The following is a 25,488-nucleotide window of genomic DNA, read 5'->3' as shown; positions in this document are numbered from 1 at the left end:
GAGAATTTTAATTACGTTTACCCTTCTATTTTGTATTTGTGTTGGCTTTATTTTAACTTAAATTAAATTTATTGAATTTTTGCGGCTGCGTTTTAAGATATATTGAGAGGCGCCCTTCAAGCGCATTTCACCAACTAAATTAGACGTTGAAAAATGCCATTTTAATTGGTTCTCAGAGGAGTCAGCTGGAAGCCCTGTTTTGAGACCCATAAAGTGTCACGCTGGGATCAGGCCCAAGCAAAACGTAAAAGGTGTAAAGCGTACGGAACAACCTTTATAACGTTGTAATATGAGACATGTCGGGAACACGCTATATCCCTCAGAGCTTGTTCTGTATCGCTACGCGTAGGTAAATTTCAACTTATTACTCCCTGGATAGGCCTATTATGTTCACGATCCTCTGCTCAAACGTTTACCTCTCCCTCATGACCTTTTGAAGACGAATGCAGTTAATTAAACGGCGCTATGACCCTGGTAATACCTGTGGTGGCCGATTCAAATCTTCTCTTTGCTTCCTAATGAAAAATTCCTTTAAAATACTAGAGAGTGGCTATAGTAGGCCCTTAAAATTCGCATTTTACATTTCGTGTTGAAACTAAGGCCACGCAATTTCCTTCGGTCCCCGCGTTCACCGACACAAGCAGCCATTAGTGTTCAATTATGCTTGAAATTGCCAAATTTATTAGTTATATCGAAAAAACTGTAATGAAGCGGGTCCCGCTGTGAGACAGCTGTCTCCTGAATAGATTTCCTTTTTTGATTTAATTAAAAAAAGGGTTAAGCTCGAGAGGATTTTTGAAGCGAGTTTAATCATGTCAAGGATTGATTGTTGTCGACGAGCTGACACGACCTGTTGAAGCTAGATTTGAGCTTTTTACTGGAAATTATGAGATACCTACTCAGGGCAATGTTACAGGAAGTGCCTGCACTCTACGTCAGTCAAATTTAGGTGATAATTAATTTTCATACATTTTTGATTAATCGCTCCGAGTTTATTACTACGACCTCGTTAGAGTCACATCTGAAACATCGTTTCTGAACCTTGTGTCCGCCCTTGTTCGCCTAAGGTGGGAACGGTGCCCGCCAGGATAAAGAAACCGTGGGTGTAACTCGACCAATTGAGGTTTTGGCTTGACCGAAAGTCAGAACCGACATATTTTAGGGCTTTAAACTTTAATGGCCGAGCGGACGTGGAAATATTACTCAGCACTGTTAGAGCGACTGAAAACCGCGAGGCTAAATATGAAATCGGAAATTACGGGCACAAACGAATTGCTGGTAAGGTATCATGAAAGGCCCGAATCGATCACTTACCGGTTCCGTTTAATGTAAATTCAGTTTTTCTTGCCTTCGATTCTGCGGTTTTGGTTACTACATGCGATACTAGTTTTCCATCTGGGTGATGTGGGAGCGTGCTCTTCACGAAGAAACGCACACTGGTCAAGTTGACCGTGCACGATGCACCAATCATAAATTTGTAAACACTAAATGTTCTTACATATTTTCCTTGTTTTCCAAAAGACCATACTTACCGCAAATAAGTATAGAATATATGCTAAAGTATGCACCAAAATAGTTCCGACTGAATAAAAATAAATAACAAATAATAATACGCAAAAAATGTAGGCACAAAATTAACCGTATAAACGCAAATACGTATATCGTATAATCACTTATTTGAGGAGGTTTGAAGGGGAAAATTACCATTTAGGATCAATTACGGCCCCAAAGCGACGCGGCATGGATTCTACCAATTTTCTAGTCACATCCGAAGAAAGGCTTTCCCATATGCGAGAAAACTACTTTTTGAAAATCTTACAAATTGCTGCAGTTGCGTCAGCGTTTCGCACTTGATTTTTTCAAATTTACCACAAATTCTCAATCGAGTTGAGATTTGACGATTGAGGTGGATGATTTAATAATTTTGGCGCATCAAGTATGAATCTTCGCATTATGTACGGCCAATTTTGTGAGTAACTGTAGGTGAGACCCAAAATCGCGCACCGCCCAATGAACAGTACCGAGCCCACCGCCCAGCGAACAGTACAGAGCCCACCGCTTTGTTTCAAACTTTGAAGGTTAATGACCGCTTTTCCGCGACCCGAATTCCAAGAATGATATTTTCCACATAGTAATTTCAGAAACAAATTTTTCTTAAAGGAAAAATATTTCCATCGTGATCCAAGGCAGCTTCATGAAAACAACGGGTTCAATTCGTTTTCCTTTTTTGCGCTTCGTCGAGAATGCCGGCCACATAAAATCCTTCTGAAGTGATATTGCTCGCTCCGAGGAATCCTAAGTAAATGAATTTGAAGTTTCCTCGAGCCATATTGGCATATAATAGATTCTGACAAGAAATTGAGCACGCCCAAATTCCTCATGTAATGAAACTTTAATAGACCGCACGATTTTGCATGAATGGAATTCTAAGCAACATTCTTGGCCTACTGTTGCTGACGATGTCGGGAAAAAATCATTCCGAGAGTTATCGATAAAATGCCATCAATCCCTTTATCTCATAAATTCTCGAACATTAAACATACTCAGAGCAGTTGTTATATCAATTCAATTCAGAAAATAATTTTAATTAAACACGCTTTAGGACGTTTGGAGTGACGGTTTGCATGATTTTGTAGCAGGACTAACTTGCGTGAAAATGCAAAATGTCAGCTTTGGCAATCGCTTGTGCTTTTTTTAATGCAGGATGTAGGGGTTGTTGGAGTGGTGAAATTGCGTACCATTCTCGGTCAAAACTAATTGATGTAACAGGCACCCTTTACTTAGGGCTCGGGTGAAAACCCTTGTTAATATTGTGGTAACAAAACCGTTACCATTTTCAGAACCTAGGAAAAACAATTTTTCAAAACGAAAAATTAACGGAACTGTGTGGGGTGTCAGCATATGAAATATTGTTATTTTCAGTTTTAAATTGGAAACAATACGCAATTCCATCGCTCCAACAGACCCTGCTTGTGCGCGAGGCGATATCCTCAAGCAAAATATTTAAAAGAAAATAATCAAGCGCAAATACCAAATACAGTAAAATCTCCCTTGACGGACACCTCCGATAAGCGGACCTCTCTAATAACCGGACAGTTTTCTGGGGACCAACTCTTTCCCATAAGATATTCTAATAAATATTTTCATTTTCTAATAAGCGGACACCTCCTATAAGCGGACAAATAGAAGACGACCACCGGTGTCCGCTTATGGGAGATTTCACTGTATATATTTTTGTTAAAATCAGTTGCGGAAACGTATTTGCTCAGTGTGTTTCGAAAAATCAAAACGGTTTTGAATTGACAAACAACCGAATTAAGGACAGTTCAACGAAACAAAATCTGTAAGACATATAATATATCAGGGAATAGGCCTGCGAAATCCGAAAAATCGGTTGAAGGAAAAGAGATTTAGGAGTGATAATGTGTTTTGGAACGTGCCGTAGAAGCAAAAGGGCCGGAGTTGATATCACACGTACATCGTCTTTACCGAAATCCGACGACTGAGCTGCCTTGCACGAATGAGCGTCCCTGTTTGCATATCCCCACCAAATTCGACGATGTAGGGCCTAGAAGTTGACGTTTAAAAGAAGAAAACATTTTCATGGACACCTCAATTTTATTAGAATTGTCCAGGAATTTACGCAAAGTTTACCGCAACCTTCATTCACTATCGAAAATATTTAGAGCAAAGGAGGTAGCACCGAGTTTTTTCGAGACAAAAAATCCCCTTCCGGGCCACCAATTCACACTTAAACTACAGGTTTCCTTAACTTTAGTAAATTTCTTTTAGTTTATTCAAACATCTAAAATGCAGTTTACGAAAAGCTCGCGACTGTCCCATAAAGTTGCGGTTCTTAAATTGTAAAGCGCGCCCCTTCAATGGAGGTGGGGATGGGCGGGGCTTAACGCAATTAGAGAGGCATTACAGATTGAAAAAAATCCTTATTGAAATTGTATTTAACTGAAAAAGAAACTTATTCTAAGGTTCTAAGCACTAATGGCTAATATGCGCTTATTTTAAGGCACACAACTTCTCTAAATTTGGTTCTACGGGGTGTCCCTAAAAGGTTCTCACAAAATTCTACCACAAACTTCTGAGGCGAAAATATGACAATTTTACCCTATTTACCTTAATCCATAAGTGGACGGTTTTTAAACTAGAAGATGTGAAAGTGGATATTATGAAAAAAGGAACAAAAATTATTACTTTGTTTGGAATGCTGCTATCTGAACAAAATTTTGCATAGGGGGGTTATTAGAGACGCGAAATCAGAATGCATTTGCATTTTCAATGCATAGTGCAGAGGGCGCTGTTACCGCTAAGTGAGCTCTCTTCAAAGAGGCATAACTTTCTTATCTCTAGGTATAGAATTTGTTTATAAATAAATTTGCGTTTTCGTACATGTTTTGCGAAAACAAAAGGTTTCTTGGTACAAGTTCCTACGGCCATTCCTTCTTGAGCCATCCAAAATTCCATTCCATAATCCATTTAAAGTTCCCAACATATCTTGAAAAATAACTTTAAAGTAATTTCTTTTGTTTACGTTTACATTTAAACTATATATTTATTCGTACAGTGCAACGAAATTAATAGTAAAAAGTTGGTATAGTAAAATAAGAACATTAATATTTTTTGAAAATAATAAAAATTGAAGATTAACTGAACGTTTTGATTTCTTTCATTTCAACTGTGCGAATAAATATGAACTTTAAGGTTATTTTTTTAGGAGATGCAATGACCCTCAAACTTTAAATGCCTCAAGAAGGAATACCCATAGGGACTTGTACCAATATACATTTTTTTCTTAAACACCTAGGAAAGTGCAAATTTAGTCATAAATAAACTTTTTACAGAGAGATAAAAAAGATATGGCTCTTTAAGGAGAGTTTAACTAGCACTGAAGCGTCCTCTATAATGTGCATCGAAAATTTAAGCGGGTTCGGATTTCTCATCCCTAAAATCAACCCCCGATGCGGCATTTGGTTCAGATAATAGCATTATAAACGAAATAATTAATTTTTTCCTTATCTAATCTTTATTTTGACAGCCTGTATTTTGAAAACCGTCCATTTTTGGATTAAGGTAAATGCGTTAAATTATTATATTTTCGCCTCAGAAATCTGTAGTAAACTTTTATACAGACCTTTTAGAGACACTCTGGATTTTAAAGATGGTCATTCTGAGTTCATTTTCTACTCGAAGTTTATTTCGGTATTTAGATTTCAAGGCAGCAAATTCAAATAATTCAATTTCACAAAGACAAGACGTTGGAAAAGGCAACAGAATCCCAAGCGCTTTGGCTTTTATAAAGGAGTAGTCACTCGGAAATTCAATCCGGAAATTTGTTAAAGATTTGTTAACAAAATTTCGTTTTTTTTTGAGGTACTTGTTGAAAGATCTATCAGTTGTTCTTCTTCTTGTAATGATAGCCCGACAGGCGTATAGTCAAAAGGATTTAAAAGCCAACTCCAGCCGGACAATTTGACATCTTTTAAAAAGAAGTGTCCTTTGAAAGTCACCCTCGGGTTTTCTATATAACATCCCATGATTTTTAGCATCATAGTTTCGTGATTCTTTTCCAATGGGAAATCCTTCACACATTCACACAACGCGGGAAACACTTCAAAACAGTTTTCTTTAATTTATTATTCCAAATTTTAAGGACAAGAGGAAATTTCTTGACTCAAATCAAATATATTTACATTTCTCCCTGGATTTGAAGATTAAGTACTTTAAAGTTTTCGAAAATATCTACTAAAAAAGAAAACTTTAATAAAAATAATCCGTCGTCGAATTCTGCTGAATGCTCGTAACCCTCCTAGCTTAACAATACTGCTATTCCCCTTTTTAGCTCAAAGACATGCTTGAGCACCTTGCCGCATGACAACAATCTGGATAAGGAACGAAATAGCAAAGATTTATGCTCAAATCCTATATCTTCATTTGGAACCGAAAATATCCTTGATTTCAGTGTTACGGTTTTTGTAAAGTTAAATACTTCAATAAATACTTTCAAAACCATATTTAGACCAGGACTTAGATGCTAATGCTTTCCGTGGAATCATGCAGTACATCCAAATAATTTCGGAAGATTCCTTTTTAAGTAGACATGGCCCCATCGGTGCCAATTGCAACATATAGTTTTCCCAATGCAAATTCGCCTTAATAATAGATTAATTTGTAATTTTAAATAATTCGATGGCTGTAGTCCTTCTATTAGTTTACAAAGCAATAAATAATATATTTTAAACCTTGATAGAATCTGATATAGTAAATCCAACGAAAGTCATTATCGTAGTCAGTTGCTTTGTCAAGTTATATAGCAAGCAATTTTCCGGTAAGCCCAGATTTAAGCTGTTGCTGAATATCAACTGATATATTGTTAATTCGTCGACAGGTTACATCATTTGATACACGAATGTTGTCAAATTGTTTAGAAAAGTTTTCACCAAACATTGTTTCTGGAATGTCCCTGCAAGCGGGTGAAATAAGTTGGTGTGCAATAGTGTGAGGTTTTTTACATTTAGCCACTTTATACGCCACTTTGTACGATGTCAGGAGAGCCTTATCATTTACTGCCAGCACGTCATGGAAAGTTGACTTCTGTTTTTTGAACAATCTTAGTTTTCCCTGAGAAAAAAATCACGCGGTATATTGACATACTCTTTACGCAGCGTCTGTAGGTGCCTCTTCAATTTGTTAATTTCCAGGGCATCTGCAGCCGATAGTTTTAAACAAATAAAGCATTGAGGTTCTTCTTCGCCGTTTACTTGAAGACTAGTGAACCCGAAATTTACGTACGCTCGGCAATGTTTTCGAGTTTTGGATCTGGGACGATTTCCACTTGGATTTGCCCATGTACGTACTCAAGTTTTCGTTTAAAAAATTTATCCGTAAATACTACCTACTTATAACCCACAATAATGCGTGTCGTTGGACCATCATACGTGAACATTTCTTGTGTAATAACTCGCTTTGAAACAACTAACAACAACCACAAACTCACTTCTTCATTTAGGACTGTGATAAAAAAAATATGGTGAATTTTTCATTTAAACCTCACGAGTACTATAACACCACGAAATTATTTTTTTGTAGGTTTGCGGCACTGTCTGAGACATCTATGCATAGTTTCATATCAATGCATTCAATTGCTGCAGAGCTACACGCGTTCTTGTAAACATACAAAAGTGAATTTTCCAATTTTTACTATGCCTGATTTCGTTGAGCAAAGTATTTGCATGAAATTTTGTTTGCGGAATTAATATTCTGCCGCGGAAACGTTGAGGATATTACAGAAGGCCTTCGGTGATACAGCTATGTCGCAAAATTTTTTTACGGGCGGTAAAAGGACTTTGAAGGACGAGAAGTAGTTCAAGGAGAACGGACGATCATCCGCATCCACTGATGGAAGCCACGTCAAGAAAACAGATTTGGTAGTCCAAAATGGTCGATTGACAATTAGAGACTTTGCTGAGGCTATGGGCACTTCAAATGGCTCAACCCCAACCATTTTAACAGACATTTGGTGCCTGAAACGCGCCAAATCTCAATTGGTTCCAAAAGCACTGAACTTTTCAGGGAAAAAGCGTCGCATTGAAAACGGTAAAAAAATTATTTTTGCCTACCAGGATGTCATGAAACGCACCATTGCGAGAGACGGGACTTGGGTCTATGAAAACAACTCGAAAATGATTGACCAATAGAGCGAATATCGTGCAAAAGTGCAGCTGAGACCCCAAAAACCAATCCAAACTCGCTCAAAAATTAAGGTCATATTTACAGTTTTGTTAGATATTCCCGGTTTTATATATTATAAATTTATTCCACCAGGCCAAACTGTCAACAAGGAATGTTATTTGAGCGTCATGCATCGTTTGAGTGAAGCTGTTCGCCTCAACGGGCCAGAAATATAAGCAGACAATTCTTGATTTTTGCACCGCGATGATGTACAGTTCCGTGCTGCGTCGGTTTTTCGAGAAGATTTCGCCATAAGGACCACCCATATCGTTGGAAAGCCACCGTATTCGCCTGATTTAGCACCGTTGGACTTCTGGCTATTCAATAAACCTAAAAGACCGCTCGCGGGTCACCGTTTCGACTCGATTGAAGAGATAAAAGTCGAATCGAGGAAAGCATTGAAGACATCCTGGAAAAAGACTTCCCTGACTGCGTTGAGGATTGGAAAACACGATGGTGCAAGTGCGTTGCGTCGGACAACGGAAACCTTGAAGACGATGAAATTTGTTTGACAGAATAAAGATTGTTCGTTCTATTAATAAATTCACCTGATTTTTTTATCACAGTTGTAGAAATGTTGTGTAAAAATTTCGCAAAGCTTCGATGTCTGTCACGAACCTTTTGCCAGTATCTCCGGCGTGTTAGACTGGACAGTGTTGCTAAATGGAATTTGAATTCCTACAGACTGGGGGGCGCGAAATTGCTCGAGTTAAAAAAAGGGGGGGGGGGCTACGAACAAAAGTTTGAGAACCGCTGCCAAAGAGTTATTAAAGTCAAAATAAACAATATAAGCAGGCAGTTTCTTAGAATGTGTTTCTTTCATTCGTCTGCTTTGTGTAATCTCAAGGGCCGTCAAGTGGTCGCAGCACACATTTTTAATGAACTTTAGCTCTGCTCCCTGATTAAAAAATTCCGACTTAAAGTATAAAAATAATGAAAAATATTCTATTTGCATGGTGTGCGGTCATTTTTTTTTTTTTTGCCACTATTGACTTTCGCGGCAATCGTGTGTCTCTCAAATTTCAGTCACCACTCATCGTCGATGGCCTTGTTTGCGGAGATTGGATATTATCTCGATTGGTCAAAGTCATGTTAACCACACCATGTTGACCTCATCATATGAGGGTCGATTGCAAGATATTAAGCGATAATAGATACGTACTTGTGGTCGGTTACTGCCGAGGGCTGATAGGCGCTAACAATATTGCCTGGACATCGGATTTATTGTCGAAACTTGATTGAGTCTTCCTTCATGAATTTGCATAACACACTACATTTCTCCGTAATTCAATAGTTCCAATTTAGTGTTTTCATCCGAATTTGATAAATTAGATTTTCGCAATAGAAGCGGATATTCATTATTCACTGCACACAATTCCTCAAACAAGCAAGCCACAAAAATGGGATTTTTTCACTCTGACTATTGCTAGTGCAAAATCAATAGACGAGTGAACATTGCGAACTGTTTACAATATTTTAATCGCACAAATGCATTGTTTGATGTATTGCCGCATGTGCATTATCCGTTAATTTCATTTCGATTTCGCAATATTTGAACACCAAATAAAAAAAAAATATATAGGGTTTTTGTAAATCTAACCATTCGCATGACGCAGTTCATAAAATTTATCCTCTGTGATGTTGCGATATTTGCTTTACAATGCAAAGGATGAAAGAGTTGGTTTGGAAATTACACGAGGGCTTTTGTGATTGAATTCGAAATTTCTCTGACAAGCTGAACGGGTTTATTGCCTATGTATACAAAAGTTATAGTTTCTTTTGTTTAAACGATCGTATTTCTAAAGAACCATTGCTGTCCAAATTGATCAGGTCAAAATCGTAAGTCCGAACAAATACCCCCAACACACAGAGCTTCGTGATTTTTTTTGAATACGGATTGTATCTCTTACTAACTGTCCTTACTGCTTATTATTGAACTGGAGTTATTTCGGGTTAGTTCAGGTTAACTGAATTAAATTACTGAAAGATTCGCGCATTGTTTGGAAGTTGCACGGACCGCGGGCATATACACATTTTAAGAGACGATTATTGGTTTCAGAATTTGGCCGCAAGTTATAGACAGTGCATCCATGGCCGAGATTTGTCACATCACCAAAAAACACCAAAATCTCTTGCTTTAATGGATTAACACATCTTCATTCACTCATCGAAAAAAATGCTTCAGGGCATTCAACAGGAGTGAAGTAAGCTCATTGTTTTGTTAGGAAATAGGAGCGTTCCTGGATCAGGTTTCAGTGATCGCAGCTGGTTATAGAGTAAATTTTAATATATGAGTTTTGATCAAGAACGTTTTTTATGATCACGAATAATCGCTATTGCCTTTAAGGAAAACATTTTAGATCCTTGTTAAGGGGAAGTGTTACTTGAGGAATTAGCACTAACATGACCTTACCATAGGAGAAATTATATCTATTTGTAAAACTTCAATATACACGTTGAGCCTTGGGTGACGTGAGCTAACGTTTGGCGGAATTTCCTGAAAATGTAGCTACAGAAATTGCTCTACCCTTGAGCCAACATAAAACTGACTGTAGCAAAAACTATAGGTTTGCGACTGGAATACATTTACATGAACATCAGTAATTATGTCCTTAATAATTTTTTTTTTAATTTTATTCTAAATCCGTAGAAAGTGACAGCTTCTGAGAGCAACCAGGTAAAACCTAAACTAATTTTAATTGAAATTCTCTGTACTTTTAACACATTAAAATATGCAAAGCCATGAGTAAACTTGTCATCCTTAATGCAAATTTTAAACATCATTAATTACCAGAAGTTTCTATAACTTTGAGTACCTAATATGAACCAACCCTGGAAGAGACTTTCTGGATATTTTGACGGGAAATCCTTTCTTTGAGCTGAGTAGTCTCAAGTGTCCTTAACGGTAGTTTTGTAGGTTCTTTAACAGGGGAAATTTTCTTGAGCAAATTATATTGACACATGAAAAATATATATGACGTCTTGAAAAACCTAAGTTAACTTAAACTAACCTTAAGGAGAAACTCTCGGACCTTCTAATTCCAGAAGTTTCCTTAAAAAGTTCTTAAAACAACTTTAGAAAAACAAAAGTAATCTTGAGTGCCATTTCCTAACATTTTCTAAATTTTTAAGAGAAGGGAGTTTTCTTCGGTAACCATAATTAGCTCTGAAGTGATACTCTCCGAAGTTTTCATAAAAGAAAATTTTTAAAACCCGCTGTAATCTAACGAAATTTTCTGGATTTTTGTTCACAGAAATTTTCTGTAACTCTGAGTGAGCTGATCCATTCTTACAAGTATCACTCTAAATTTTTAATAGGGGAAGTTTTTACTCGCATTAAGGATCCAAATTAACCTGCCCCTAATGAAGACGTAAGAGAAGGAGGTTTCTGTATATCTAGCATTGAAGAATCTAGAGTGAATTTCTAACACATGAAAAGATAGAAAACTTAAAAATATTTACTTAATTTCATACGTTATTTATGTAGGTCAGTATTTTCAATTACACTATGACATTGCAATCACGAGTCATTTGAACTGACCCAAGGATTGACCATGAATCTCTTCACATTCAGGATTCTGGCTCACGACTTTCGGGGAAGCGGATCATCAACGAACCGGCTCAAGACCGCTTCCTTGACATGAGTAATGAGCAAGGAGACAGGGTATCCAATAGGTTGTTAACGTGAACTAACCGAGAACGTCTTTCTCGCAACTCTGAACGGTTAAATCATCAAAAGTCTTAACACATTCAGAAAACTCAGTGTTGTCACCTCGTTTTCCGATTTGCTCGATTTTATTTCTTTCAAGTTGGGAAGGTTCAAAATTTTCTGCCCCATTACTACAAGTCTTTTTTTCAGGCGAATCATTGCTCTTAAACTGAAGGCTTTACACAAGAAAAGAGCTGATATTTCGCTTGCCACCACATACACTCAAGCCCATTGTGGACAGATAAGAAGTTTGCTCGTTATTCCGGCAAAACTCCTCGAGAACTTGGCCGATGAGTTCAAATGCAAAGTTTCGTTGCCGAGATACAACCAATTATTTCGAAACTCCCTCTTAAATTTGACTTTGAACATGTCTTAGCGAGATTCCGTTTGTAAGTTGGAATTTCATCGCTCAAAAGTATGGGGAACATTTTTAATGAAGTCGTTATTGCCGCCTTTTCGTAAAAAGGTAAAAAGAGGGATTTCCCGACATGTTTTCCTTTCTGTTTTTTTCGGTGTGTGAAAATAAAATTTAGTCACTTGGTTCTAATTAAATTTAATGGAGTAAAATACTAACAAATTACTATCAACTCGATATCGCAGTCCATAAATGTCAGCTTTACAAAACTTTGATTATCATTTATTATTATGTCGTATCATTAATTTAATCAAAAACTAATTATGCCTCGCATAATTGAAAATGATAAATGAACTAATGAAATTTACGAGCGTCATATAAATTGAAAATACACTTCTCGGTGTATTTACTCGAAAAATACTATAAAATAGGGAATATGGGGCACATATTAATTTCTGCCCCTGACTACAAAATGATTCATGGCCCAACTTAAATAAGTGTAACCATCCATGTTAGTAGCGAAATTATTTTAAATTTGCCATCACATCAACACTAATTTCGGCTTATTAACAGGCGTTTCCCATAATTCAAAGCTCCCTTTATTCCGCTCCGATATTAAAGTAACAATTAACCGAAATTTCGCTCTCAAATTGAAAATGCAGCCAATTAAAGCTTATTGGGTAGATTTGGGCATGGAATCGTACACCATTACGAAAATAATTTGAGGCAGAGGGATACAGACGAAGCAACACCCATTATCACAGCACTTCGAAATTAATCAGACAACCGCAAATCTTGATTAGGTCGACTCTCAAAGCAGACTGTATCCAACGTGGGTATATTTGCATCAAATGATGCGAGATAATAGCTATTTGCGTAACCAGTTAGGAAATGCATAGTTTTATGGGATGTGTGGGATTTTGCGGGACGAGCGAACCGAGGTTACACAAGATAGCGCTTTCTAATGAATTTCGTGTGCCTTTTTCTTCTAATTTTGCTGCCCGACAAAGAAATATTGTTCATTCGAACGCATTCGAATTGCTCTCTGTATCCGTAAAACCACAGCAGCATTTTAGCGAATAACGTTCACTCCACCATTGGCGTTAATGATAGTCACTGAACGGGGCAAGTTCGTGGTATTCTTTGCCGTCTCACCCCAGACACAAGGGGGGCACAGTTGGTTGAGAGCGCCAAGGGGGGCTGTGTCTGTTTTGCGTAACTTTTTATTTTGTTCGAAGGACCACAGCTTATTTGGCGCTGAACCAATGCAGAACAAACACCCTTGGTAACATTGGTAACAACACACTTGTATTTGTCTCACTAAATTTTTAATGTTACTTTACAAGTGACAAATGTCATAACAAATTGCACAATTAGAGCGAACTGGAAAAACACAAGCGATCGCTGAAAATTAGGAGACTTTTGCGATTGGGAGTTTTTCCTTAAACTGGGCAACTGAGATGTGAATTGAGCGCAGTATAAGTATCCCACTAAGACTGTAGGAGTTAAAAAGAGAATAGGAGATACAGTATCAGTCCTAAGTGAAGCAACAAATAAAAATTATAGGTCCCTAGAAAATGGGCAGTCTTCTTAGGAATTATATACATACAGGGTGAGTCGGGAGGATCGTGCCAAACTTCAGGAGCGTGTTGTACATGAAAAATAAATGTAAAAAAACTCAAATGTTGTTATCCGATTTTCGTTTGTTTACAAGTTATAGCGTAAATAATTTTTTTTAACTAGGATTCTATTTACCATAAACGTACCTGGACGTTGGATTGGTCGTGGTGGCCCTATTAGTTGGCCTCCAAGGTCTCCAGACCTCGCACCACTAGACTATTGTTTGTGGGGTTGGTTTAAAACTGAAGTGTACAAAGTAAAAGTGGACACTCAAGATGCACTAATTCAACGCATTAGAAATGCTGCAGCTGCCATTAAAGAAAGACATGTAACAATCAGGAGCGCAACGAATGCTCTTCATAGACGAAGCCGAAAGTGTTTAGAAGTTAATGGCAATATTTTTGAACATTTACTATGATATCCAGACGTTAATTTATGGAATTTCTTATGAAATTTATAATTTTTTAAAATTTTATGTTTTAATTTTATTTACGCTATAACTTGTAAACAAACGAAAATCGAATAACAACATTTGAGTTTTTTAAAATTTATTTTTCATGTACAACACGCTCCTGAAGTTTGGCACGATCCTCCCGACTCACCCTGTATATTTTGATTCTGCACTTGTAAATATACTAAATAATGTACAAAAACTCAGTTGATTTTCCTTATCTGCCCGATAATTTTCTACATTCCTTTGAAGACATTCCAATTATAAAGCAACAAAATCGTATTTTTACTCTCTATTAGTGACAAGTGAATTTCTGAATCTGTATCCCGGTTATTTTTATTTAATTTGGCGGTACATAATGCCTTCTGGTCGCAGTTTGTCAGTAGATATCCGAAATTTGATTATTTCTAAGTGGCAGTCGGGAATGAACCAAATAACTATTGCAAACCAATTGCAACTGAATCGAAGCATTGTCTCTCGTACAAACAAACATTTTTCAAGTCTATTCACTGTTGTGAATAAAATAAAATCTGGACGGCCAAGACAAACCAGCCAAAGAATGAACCGAAAAATTGAAAGTGCGTCTCGGGAAGATCCGTTTCGTTCTGCAATGGATATAAAAAAAAAGTTGGAGCTTGATAACGTTTGTGTTAGTACTGTTCGAAGACGTCTAACAGAACGCAAACTGTTTGGAAGAAAACCGGCCAAAAAACCATTTATTTCTGCGAAAAATAGACGAATCCGACTGAAATTCGCTGAAGAGTATATTAATTGGACAGTGGCAAAATGGAAAACAGAGCTTTTTTTGGACGAAAGCAAGTTTAACTTGAATTCAAGTGATGGTATTTGCTGGGTACGTCGTTCTGTCAACAAGAAGTTTGATCCCAAATACACTCGTGGCACCATAAAACATGGAGGAGGAAATGTGATGGTCTGGGGATGTTTTTCGGGAACTGGAGTGGGTCCGTTGATTAAAATTGATGGGATAATGGACCGATTTCAATATTTACGTATCATAAGAGACACGATGGTGCCATTCGCTGAAGAAAATTTGCCATTGTCGTGGGAATTTCAACACGACAACGACCCTAAGCATACTGCTAAGGTAATAAAACAATTTTTTGCAGACCGTAGCATTCGCGTAATGAAATGGCCTGCCCAGAGCCCAGATTTAAACCCCATCGAGAATCTCTGGGAAATCATTGACCGGAAAGTAAGACAGAAAAACCCACAAAAATATCAAAATTGTGACCAGCTCTTTGACGTCATTGTTCGAGCTTGAAATTCCATACCAGAATCAACTCTTATGACATTATTGGAATCTATGAGGCGTAGATGTGCTGAAGTGATAAGGAATAAAGGATATACTACAAAATATTAAATATAATCTAAATATAAATGCATTTAGTTATATGTTGCTCTACTTTTGAAACCTTTGTAAGAAATATTTTATAATTTAAACTAGAACTCTTACTTTTTTTTTTATTTTGTTGATTATTATTATTGGTTAATAATATTCGTTCAACTTAGTAATAAAATTTTGAGAACCGTTTAACCTCTTTTAAGGATATCGATATAATTTAATTTGTTGCTTTACTTTTGACTGATACTGTATGTTGAAGAGACGTTGCGTTTTGCATGAGAGATTCTATGAGACTGATTCCAAAATCAATTTTTCCCACCGAATGTGAACCTCATGATATCCATTTATATTTTTACCACTTCATAGTCATACCAATTAATGTGAATTATTGGTGCTGAGGACTAAGAACTGCTTATCATACGGTGCCGTAAAGGTGTGAGAAAAATGACGGGTGAAAAAGAGTTATGAGCGTGGGAAGAGTGTGGAATGTGTATGCAGTTGACTAATGTAAACACTGCCCTTAAGGGTGATTAATAAGGATTTACGTTGGCAACATAAAAAGAAATTTATTAGTGGGTGAAGATGTTGGGTATTTTCCCAACAGTCACATAGAGATTTTTAAAAAATAATTATGCAGTGTGACTCTTTGACCGCAAGGCAGTTTCGGTGATTTGTCAATTTCATTCAAATCAATTTGCATAAGTTCAAGCTAAAAGTAAGGATGACGATATTTACTCAACAAAAACAGTTTTTTTTCCAATAAATGGTTTACGAGGTCTTTAACGTTGAAGTAATTGCTGATCTTCTTTTCGGCGGCTATTCCAGTAATCTGACAAGTTTTCCCCTATCTAATAGAAACACTGAAACTCTGAGTTACATGCAAATTTGTCTATTTAATCCAATTTGTGTCTTCACCAAAAAAAATTACCCATGCAACGAGATAGCTAATGGTCACGTTCCACAGCAGCCTTTGAAATGTCCGCCTTATCCCAAATTCATTTAACCGAATAATATCCAAGCGTCGGTATACAGGGTGTTGCATCGCCAGACCAACCACGGGAAAACTCATTCCAATTTAAGTGCCATTTAATATTATTTTCGTTGTTCGTTTAACGGCAAAATTGTGTTAAGCTATTTTGAAGGCCCTTTTATGAAGGACTCGCATGTAAAACATGAAAAAAACTTCTAAAATCTACAAACTTCTACTGCTGCCCTGATATTTTCCACCATTAAACCACCAGCAACAAAATAACGTATTATTTAATAGTATTAGTAAACAGCAAATAGAGATTCCTAATTCTATTTCTAAGTTAGTAAATCTTCAAATAATCCACTTAATCATGTTTACTTTCCCTGCTACTGTGTAGGACATTTTTTAAGAAACCTTAATGAAGATAGAATCGTTTTGGCAAGACTCATATACATAATATCGCAGTAGATAAGAAGGTGACAGTTGCTGCAGGGTTAATTCGGAAAAATATCAGGGCTACATTATAAGTTTGCGGATTTTTGAAAAACTTTTTTCTCAATATCTCGAAAATGGTGCGAAGAACATTTTTCATATTTTACAGGCAAGTCACAGGTTACATGCCTTACAACGAACAAGGAAGAAAATATTATATAGAATTGAAATTTACATGGGTTTTCCTATAGTCAGTCCAGCGATGCAACATCCTATATGCGGGCGTCATCGAGACCCAAATCCCAAGACTCTCTTAAATTGCCTTTTGCTCCTACAATACCAAATAGTGTAGTGTTGATACTTTGATCTAGTATACTCGTAAATAAATAGTGATTCTAGGAAAAATACAGGAAGAAGTGATATAATTTGCTTATTGAAAATCTCATTCGGACAACTTGTACCATAGGGCTTACCATAAATTTAACCTAAATAATAATTTAATTGTAAGGGGTTACCATAAATTTAACGGGACCATTCGCCATCAATTTTATCTAAATTCATAGAAAAATTTCCACAACCCCCGACGACTTTTTTCCACATGGGGGATAGGGGCAGATTACTTTTTTGCAGATCTATGCCTATGGCCAATTAAGAGCAACGAAGTGTGCTATTTGTAATCGTTACTGGACTAAATGACCCAGATTAAGCAGTTGCTTTTTCTATAAAAAGCCTTATAGATTAGTGTCTAACAAACAGTGAACACTATCGAACAAGAGAAATAGTAGTAGTTCCAGTTGTTTCTTGAATTGTAGTTCTTCTATAATTAATCTAAAAAACTGGGACGACGAACGAGAAGGGCAGTGAATACACCCAACTGAAAAGTGTATAGAACATCATGACTAACCTTGACCATTTCTATATCTTTAACTGATAAATTTCAAGCCACCGTCACAATTTCACAAGCACCCCTCAAGTCGTTCCTCAGGTAACTTACCTGAAACAAATAAAAAAATATGAGTTAAGACGATAGATTATGATTCGAAAGGAAACAGTCAATAATCATTTACATTTGATCCAGATTTATCGTTCCTTTATCACCACGATCTCTGTGTGATGATATTGAGCGTCAATTCGAAATGTCTCTTAAAGCTCACCCATAATATTGTTTTAATACTCCTTGGGAGGAAATTAAAAAAATTCCTTCCTCGCCCAGTGTCGTCCCACTTATATCATCTCGCTGGTTCTTAAATTTCGAATTAACACCTACGAAACGACTTTCTGCTCCCATTTGCCATTCAAGACGAAGTCTAAGCAGAAACGTCCCCCAAGACCAAATCTAATCCGGGCCATTTTCTGCCTCACACCATTAAACTTATTTCCCCAAGATTGATTTGTTTTGCCTTACATAAGAAACCAATTTCAGGTGTTATGAGACCTGGAAACGCCAAGGAAAAACAAATTAACCCACAAACGAACCACATAATCATAATTTCAATTTTCGCTCGATTTGGATTTTACGAAATGAGAGAAATAATTGCCATGATTAATTGAAAATCACGTGTCGATCTGATTGTTTGTCGTATTAGCGAAAATTTTGTGTTAGAGCGATAGGAACTCTTAAATAAGGAAAAAAAAACCTTTTCGATATTGCATTCAGTGACATGATAGATACGGTTGCTGAAGAGCTGCACCTTGGGCTCGTAAAGATCCTGCTGGAAGGAGATATACTCTGGATGAAAGAGTGCATGACTATTGGTCAGGTGCATAAAATTATAAATTTTTACTATTGGGTGTTATAATAACCAATGACCGAAATGCGGGCGGTTCTTTACATTAGGCAGTTGTTTCGTTGGGTAAGAGAACTGACCTAGTTAGTTATTGACCTGCTGGCACTGCCACGAGGCGGAGCGTGCAGTTTGAAATTTCGCAGGCCTAGTCCTGTTGCATTGTCTTGAATATTTTTCACTCGAAATAACATTCTTTGTTAAGTACATCGATTAGGGGCACAAGTTCTCGAATAATTGCTTTTGTATTTCTAACACCAGAAGGAAAGAAGGTTTGGCACGATAAGCTCCTGAACGTTAACCTGGAAGACATAAACTGGAAATGTTATTCCCGTCTTGGATGAGTAAACTCCTTGAGGCGAAACACTGCAACATTTTCTAAATAAGTTTCTCCATCCTATAAATCTTATACCTGCATTTAGCTTTAATATAACAGGTTAAGGTAATAAATCAGCGAATTTGCCTCTCCCAAATTTTCTTTTAAGTATGATTTATTACGCTTTGAGAATTATTGCCGAAATACGATATGGCCCCGGAAGAATAAATAAAGAATGGGAAAAATTTTTATTATTTTTTAAAATTGTTTTCTGCATGACTAATGGCGGTCTTTAATTGAGTTTGTAATTTCGAACATGGCGACTTTATTAACATCCGTGAGTCAAATGGATTTTTAATTCTATCACGTTGTGCATTCTTAGCAGAAATAGCTATTTAGCCGAGAATAGAATTCGCTGAGCGAAAAACAGGCTAAAGTAGTTCCCTTCAGCAAATTTGAATCTGATAACAGAACTTCGCCTGGAACTCCGTTTAAGACATTGCAAAAGTTTCCTCCGAATTGTCAATAAAATAAAACGGATTGAACTTTATTTCTAAGGTGAGTCGAACATTACTGCCAGCTATCTTGATAAATGAGATGACTGGCTTAACTTGAACATGTCCATTTTGTTTATATTTTTTTTAAACAGACTCCGAACTATTTCTACAAAGCGGTGAAGATACATGACCGCCATTAATCCATGGTTAGGAAATAAGTATACAGGGTTGTTCAATTTTTGAGGCTCTAATTTTAGGCTTCGATTCTCCCTCGGGAAGTATTTTAAAACCTTATATATACAGCAGTCGGCGAAGGTCTCGTTGGGAGCTACAGATTATCAACATAATTTTTTTTTTTTTTTCGTTTAGTTTGCAATCTTATTTCCCATTTGACGTTGATTTTACGATATTCGGTCTGCATTGCCGGAAAAACCTTGTGACTATATCTACAGTGTGGTAGTTACGCTACTCTTTCCTGATGAAATTGATCAACTAAGTGAATATGAAACGGGGAAAATTAAAAAATTTCAAAAATTGACATTTATACAGGATACAGTGTCCGAGCTGAGGAGGAGGGAACTTAGAAACGGTAGGAAATACTGATTTGGTTAAATGGGAACAAAGATGCGTAATAAAGGCCTAAGAAAATGGCGTTTAGAAATTTCCGTAACATATTTTAATTTTTGAGATACTTTAACAAAATGGGTATTTTGATTTTACATATAATCTCCTTTTAGCGTCAATATTGGGCCTATGCCAATACCGACAGCACTTCTCCACAGCAACTTTCAATGACCTTTAACCTGCCATTGTCAGTTTTTAAATCCGACGTTTCGTGTTTGCGGAACCATCATCAACATAATTTTTTTAAATACAGTCCAAACGTTCAAATATCAGATTCTGAAAGTCCCTGGAATCTGGATTATTGTGAATTCAAAGCTGCATAACACTCTGTGTAATAACGCTTTAAACTTTTTTAGCTTTAATCAAGAAAATTCTTATTATTTTGAATTTTTACAATTCTTGAATTACAATTTTGGGTTATCTTTTTAAATTATCCTGCACAAAAAGCATAATTTAACTCGCTAACTCGAGGTCCGTAAAGTATTTTGTAGAACAGAGGAAAATTGTATTGCAAAATACTTAGCCATTTGCAAATGATTAGAAAATGCATTAATGGTTGCAACTGTCGCTTTTTTTTTAAATCTAAATATCTGAAAAACTGTAAAACTTAGGTATGCAATATTGTACATGAAAAAATGATATAATGCTCCGCGCAATCGAGATTTGATATAACACACAGGGCACTCCATTTAAAATAAGCAAATTGACATTCATTTCTGTTAGAACCGGAAGTGGTATTTTCATGAAAATAATTTTAATGAATAGGTCCCTTCCACCTTAGTACGATACCTGAATCGCAATTTTTTCCTTGTCATAATTTTCAAGATACAGATAGAAACTTAAGTTCGTGGAACACCCTGTAGGCTTATTGCACTAGCAGAAAAACTCTTGGCCTGTATAGTAATCACTCTTGAATTAATTTTGATGAATGCTTCGAATCCTCGTCCTGTTGAAAGTAAAAACTCTCCATTAGTCCAAGCTTTAAAAGCAAATAAATGGGGTTCGCCTGGACGTATGAATACTTTTTTGACTCACTGTATATCTTAAAAACAGGCAAATCATTTAAGCCGTTTTAAATATTGTTAGGGACTCTAAGTTATTGGTTTTTTGTTTTCTATTTATTTTTTATTGTTGTTAATGTTAGGTTTATTGTATACTGTCATTTACTCCCTTAAGTTACGCCTATGTACTGCGATACTTATTCGGAGAATACCATCTGGGTGCCAGACCACATGGCCCATCAGGCAAAAGCTAAGGATACGCTTTGGTTGGGGAATGTGCTACTAGTCGAAGAAGCTTTCTCTATAGGGACTATTGCTTTGATGGTCAATTTGTTGGACCCGCAATATTCCCAGAAAAGCGATTAGTATAGATATTCCCCAGATGGCCACGAGTTATGGGATTCGTTGTAGCCATAGCTTATAATGGTTCTTGGTGGTGGTGCGCCCCTGGTTGGAATTCTTCGGGGTTAGTACTTAAGGGATAATCGGAGCAATTTTCGCTTTTTTTTTCTGCTCTTCCTGTGGTCTGGTCGGGTGAAAGCTACGTCGGTGACGGGATGTGATCCGCATCATATCGTGTACCCGCCCAATAAGCATTCTCCCTATTCTTCGTTACTTAGACCAAGATTCTTACATTCTTTTGAGATAAGTGCATAGTTAATACAGTCCATTTTTACATAAAACAAATTGTCTTTGTCGTGTTTCATTTATCGAAGGAACACCCTTAACAAATATATTTTAGACATTTATCCCGCAGTGACAAAAAGTTATTTAACCCGATTTGTTTGCTCATTTCTCAAACGGATTATAACTCCAAAAGTTTTATTTGCGGTAAGTGATCGCTGTTCGATCGATGTATCTAATTTAGCTTCGCTCCACGTGGTTTTTGTCAGTGTTTATATGTCCTTCCTCAAGCATAAATAACCTGTACAGCGTCTTAGGGAAATAAACATCCGTAAATTTAATCAACGATTACGAACATCAAGCAGAAGAAAAATGTTCCTTACATCAGGGGTCATAAGTGCAACCATTTCCTTGTAAAACAAAAAAAGTATTTTTATAGATTTGGCAACAACGCGTCATGTTTGTTTCGTTTCGATTCGTACCTAAATAGCCTGAAAAACTAGGTACGCATTCCTACACGGGTTTTTTGGGTCTGATAGGTTTTACAGGACACAACCGAGAGAATGCGCTAAATTTGTAAAACTTAAACATACGATCCCTATTTTATTGTTTTATTTTGAAAAGCCACTCACCTTTAGATTATTGTTTCCATCTCTAATTAGCATAAAGTGTTACGTTGCACATTTAACACCACTCACATTACATTCAAAAACACAGATGTATTATTGTTTCTACTTCATAAAATGTTCGAAATGTTCACCGTTTGAGTCTATGTACGTATGGAGTACTTTTTGTTGAATCACCACCACGAAGGTTTGAAATTTGTTCTTCGGCTTCAGGAGCGATCTCCTGTTGCCCTTGATGAATGGGAATTATGCTACCTGTATCCAGAAGCGTTTGGGAAACTTGCACAAACGTTTACCGAACCGGAAGTTTTCGTCTTAGGTAACGGTTAGAGTAATTTTCGGAATTTGACAAAGTCTATCCATGGATCAAGAGCAGCTCGTGATATTCGCGTTAAGAACACATTTCCACGTAGGTACTACTAAAAAGTCGGGATAAACCAGCGTACTAATAAAAGGTCTGGTTTTATCAGCTGTCGAGTATTAAGGAATTGCAAAAAATAATCATAACAAAAATACACTCCGTTTCCTCGGTCACTTTCAGTGCGGCGTTGCCGCTTAAATTTATCTGGTATTATCAGTTACTAGTTAAGTTTTAAATTCCCTTTACCAATGCTATTGCTCGTTAATTAAAAACTTTTTTGTTACACATCAAACAATCAACCCCTTTCAAGTGCGCTTTTCGACATGCCATGAATGTTTTAGAGCTCATCATAGCTTTCGGGTAACCAACTTTGTCATTTTTTTTGGGAAAATCCATTAGGTTTTCGACCCGTGTTGTAGGGACCTTTTTTCTTCAAAATGGCGTTCTTAATCATTGGTTAAATTCACAGAAGTTATTTCCCTAACACCTTGTATATTATTTCGTTTCCCGTATCGTTTCTATGGTCAGGCCGATGAGCTCTGCGCTCTCGCAAAAATGGGTTCAAAGGGCTATTTGAATGTTTGGGGGCCACCTCATTGTTGGTCTCATTCCACCGACGACTCGTACCTTTGCAAGAGATCGATTTTTGCCAAGTGAGAGTATAACAAACAAAATATTCTATACGCGGTATTAAACTAATCATTGAGTTAACTCGAAACGAAAACTATCTTACTATATCTTTGCTTAGTTTCTGAGATATAGGACAACTTTAATCTCTAATTTTTGCAATTTTTTGTTGTCGAAAATGAAAGTCTGAAAAATGCCTGTCCAAGGGTCCCCGACCTGAATTGTAGTATCCACGATCAATGTAGTAGGTCCAATATTTTTAATCGTAATTTGGGAAACTAAATTCAATGTTCTTGTGTTTCAAGTATGAACTGTGTGCGCCTCTGATTTGAGTCAAAATTATCTGTCATTTTCGGCTCTTGCGGAGGCAACTCTAACAGTTTACAAGATTTATTTAATAGCATCTAGTACACATTCTTAGACCTTTATTAATAAAAATTGCGAGCTTTGGACAATTTGATGAAGAAGATGTTATCCCTGGAGGATCGCGGCTTAATGATTAACGCTATTCATGAGATACTTAAATTTATCATATACCAGTTGCCCTCCAGGTTTTTCATTTTGAACAGTCTGAGACATAATATCAAGGGTGGTAGTGGCTTCATCTTCGTTACATACATATGCATATCAATTATGAATTGCAGGTATGAAATTGTATATTAGCATCGTGCTCGAAAGACCTCTGACTTCTTTTTCGATCAAGTTCTTTTTTCCATAGGAAATGTAATTTTTATTCTAACGGGGTATGTTTGCATAATGAAACTTCTGCCTTGAATTCGCAACTTTATCGCCATTTTACTAAATTTGGAAACATCTCATATTACTTTCGATCCTGTATCATTTCCAAGACCGATCAATTGTATCTTTACAAAAGAAAGGTTGACATTTTTTTTGTGTTTTCCTACCGATATCACTTCACAGATGATTCACTTGAATTGATGTTTGCAGCGGCGGTGGACAAAATATTAATATCGCCACAATAATAATGAAAATCTTTTTTTGTGTTCTAAAGACTCGTGAGGAACGTCGTTGGTAGATCCGTGGCTTAGTGAGTGAACGTGGGTGGCGTTTAACCATCATTTTGTGAGTGAAAATGACTGTTGCTGACGGGAGCCTGGCTCACGCTTTTGGCGCTCGCGGGTGAATTCTAATTGTTGTTTCTTATAGTTTAGAATGAAATTTTGTCAGGTCAATGAGAACGACGTAATTATAATTTCAGCTCAAAGTCAAAATTATTTGCAATTTTGGCTCTTCTGGAAAATATTTAGGACCATCTTTGAAAGTGGCCGAAGAATGATAGTTCAACTTGAGCTATTTCGAAGAGTTAATATATTTTTTTGTATTTTAAGTTTTAACGGTGCACGCTTTTGCTTCGAGTTGGAATTAATTCGAAACTCGAACTATTTCGAAAATTTTCAAAAGTTATTTTCAGGAATTAATATTAAATGTTTCTTGTGCATCAAATCTTAACTGTGTGTTAAGTGCAAAACTTATCCTTGACTCATGTTAGAATTAGAATTTCCAGCATTAAAAACTTCCGCTGTTCTTCCTGCACACTTTCCTTGCTCCCCATAAATAAAAATAATTCCAGTTCTTTTTACACACGGATTATCGCAATAAATTCTAACTGATTTGAATACCTATTAACATCGATCTGTACCACGGGTGAGTAAGTAACGCTTTACGTGCAAGATAATGACAAAATTTATCAAAACGACATTCCATTGGAAAAAAAAATGAACAATAAACAAATTCATATTTTTTATACATGTTTCTTATTAGGCACCGAGGAAATTTATAAGATTGATAAATATTTGCTTCAGCGACTAATGCGTCGTTCCTTTTGATGGGGGTCTCCAGTAAATTAATAAAAATAATTCTAGTAAACCGCTTTGTTACAACAATTTCCCAATGATAAGACATGTTTGAATTAAAAACAATTTCAACGCTATCAATACACAAATTGGAAAAATGATTCCAGAACCATCAAAGGCCTCTAACTGGATAACGCAACAGTCGAATGTAACACGTGATGTACCAACAAGTAGAAAATGAAAAGCCATTTAACCTGACGTCTCACTTCACTCCCTTTACCAGTTAAGATATTTGAGAGTGTGGCTCTGGAAGGTAGAGGGCTGAAAGAGGCGCAGTGAGTTTTAAATATGAATTGTTCCTTCTCAAAAGTGAAAAGCACATGTTCCGGCGATTTTTCGAAAATCTGTCCCATTTCGCGATAATAGGGGTGGTAAATTTTCAAATAAGTTCCCCGTACATTGTAGCAGTCATAATGGATTATTCTTTTATTAAGAAAAAATAAATTAAAGAGACAAATTTCCAGGGCTGTAATCATTAACTGCCACAGTGCCATTTAATGACTGAAAATAT

At 36.5% G+C, this 25,488-nt stretch overlaps 1 protein-coding gene across 18 annotated transcripts in view; it reads right to left on the bottom strand.

The window, feature by feature from the left end:
- The window catches only part of bru3 (bruno 3), a 457,921-nt gene that overhangs the window by 228,404 nt on the left and 204,029 nt on the right, over positions 1 to 25,488 (bottom strand). For 2 of the 18 annotated variants that reach the window (XM_066294030.1, XM_066294041.1), the window contains exon 1: positions 22,122 to 22,540. The exons of the other annotated variants lie outside the window; for them this stretch is intronic. In XM_066294030.1, coding sequence (XP_066150127.1) covers positions 22,122 to 22,154 — 33 coding nt within the window. In that variant the 5' untranslated portion in view covers positions 22,155 to 22,540. Of the gene's footprint in view, positions 1 to 22,121; positions 22,541 to 25,488 lie in introns of those variants that run through there. 18 annotated transcript variants of the gene reach the window in all.

The sequence above is a fragment of the Euwallacea fornicatus genome, chromosome 20 (genome assembly GCF_040115645.1).
Source record: "Euwallacea fornicatus isolate EFF26 chromosome 20, ASM4011564v1, whole genome shotgun sequence".
Lineage (NCBI taxonomy): Eukaryota > Metazoa > Arthropoda > Insecta > Coleoptera > Curculionidae > Euwallacea > Euwallacea fornicatus.
The sequence above is the reverse complement of the archived record's forward strand: the minus strand, read 5'-3'. Positions and strand labels throughout refer to the sequence as shown.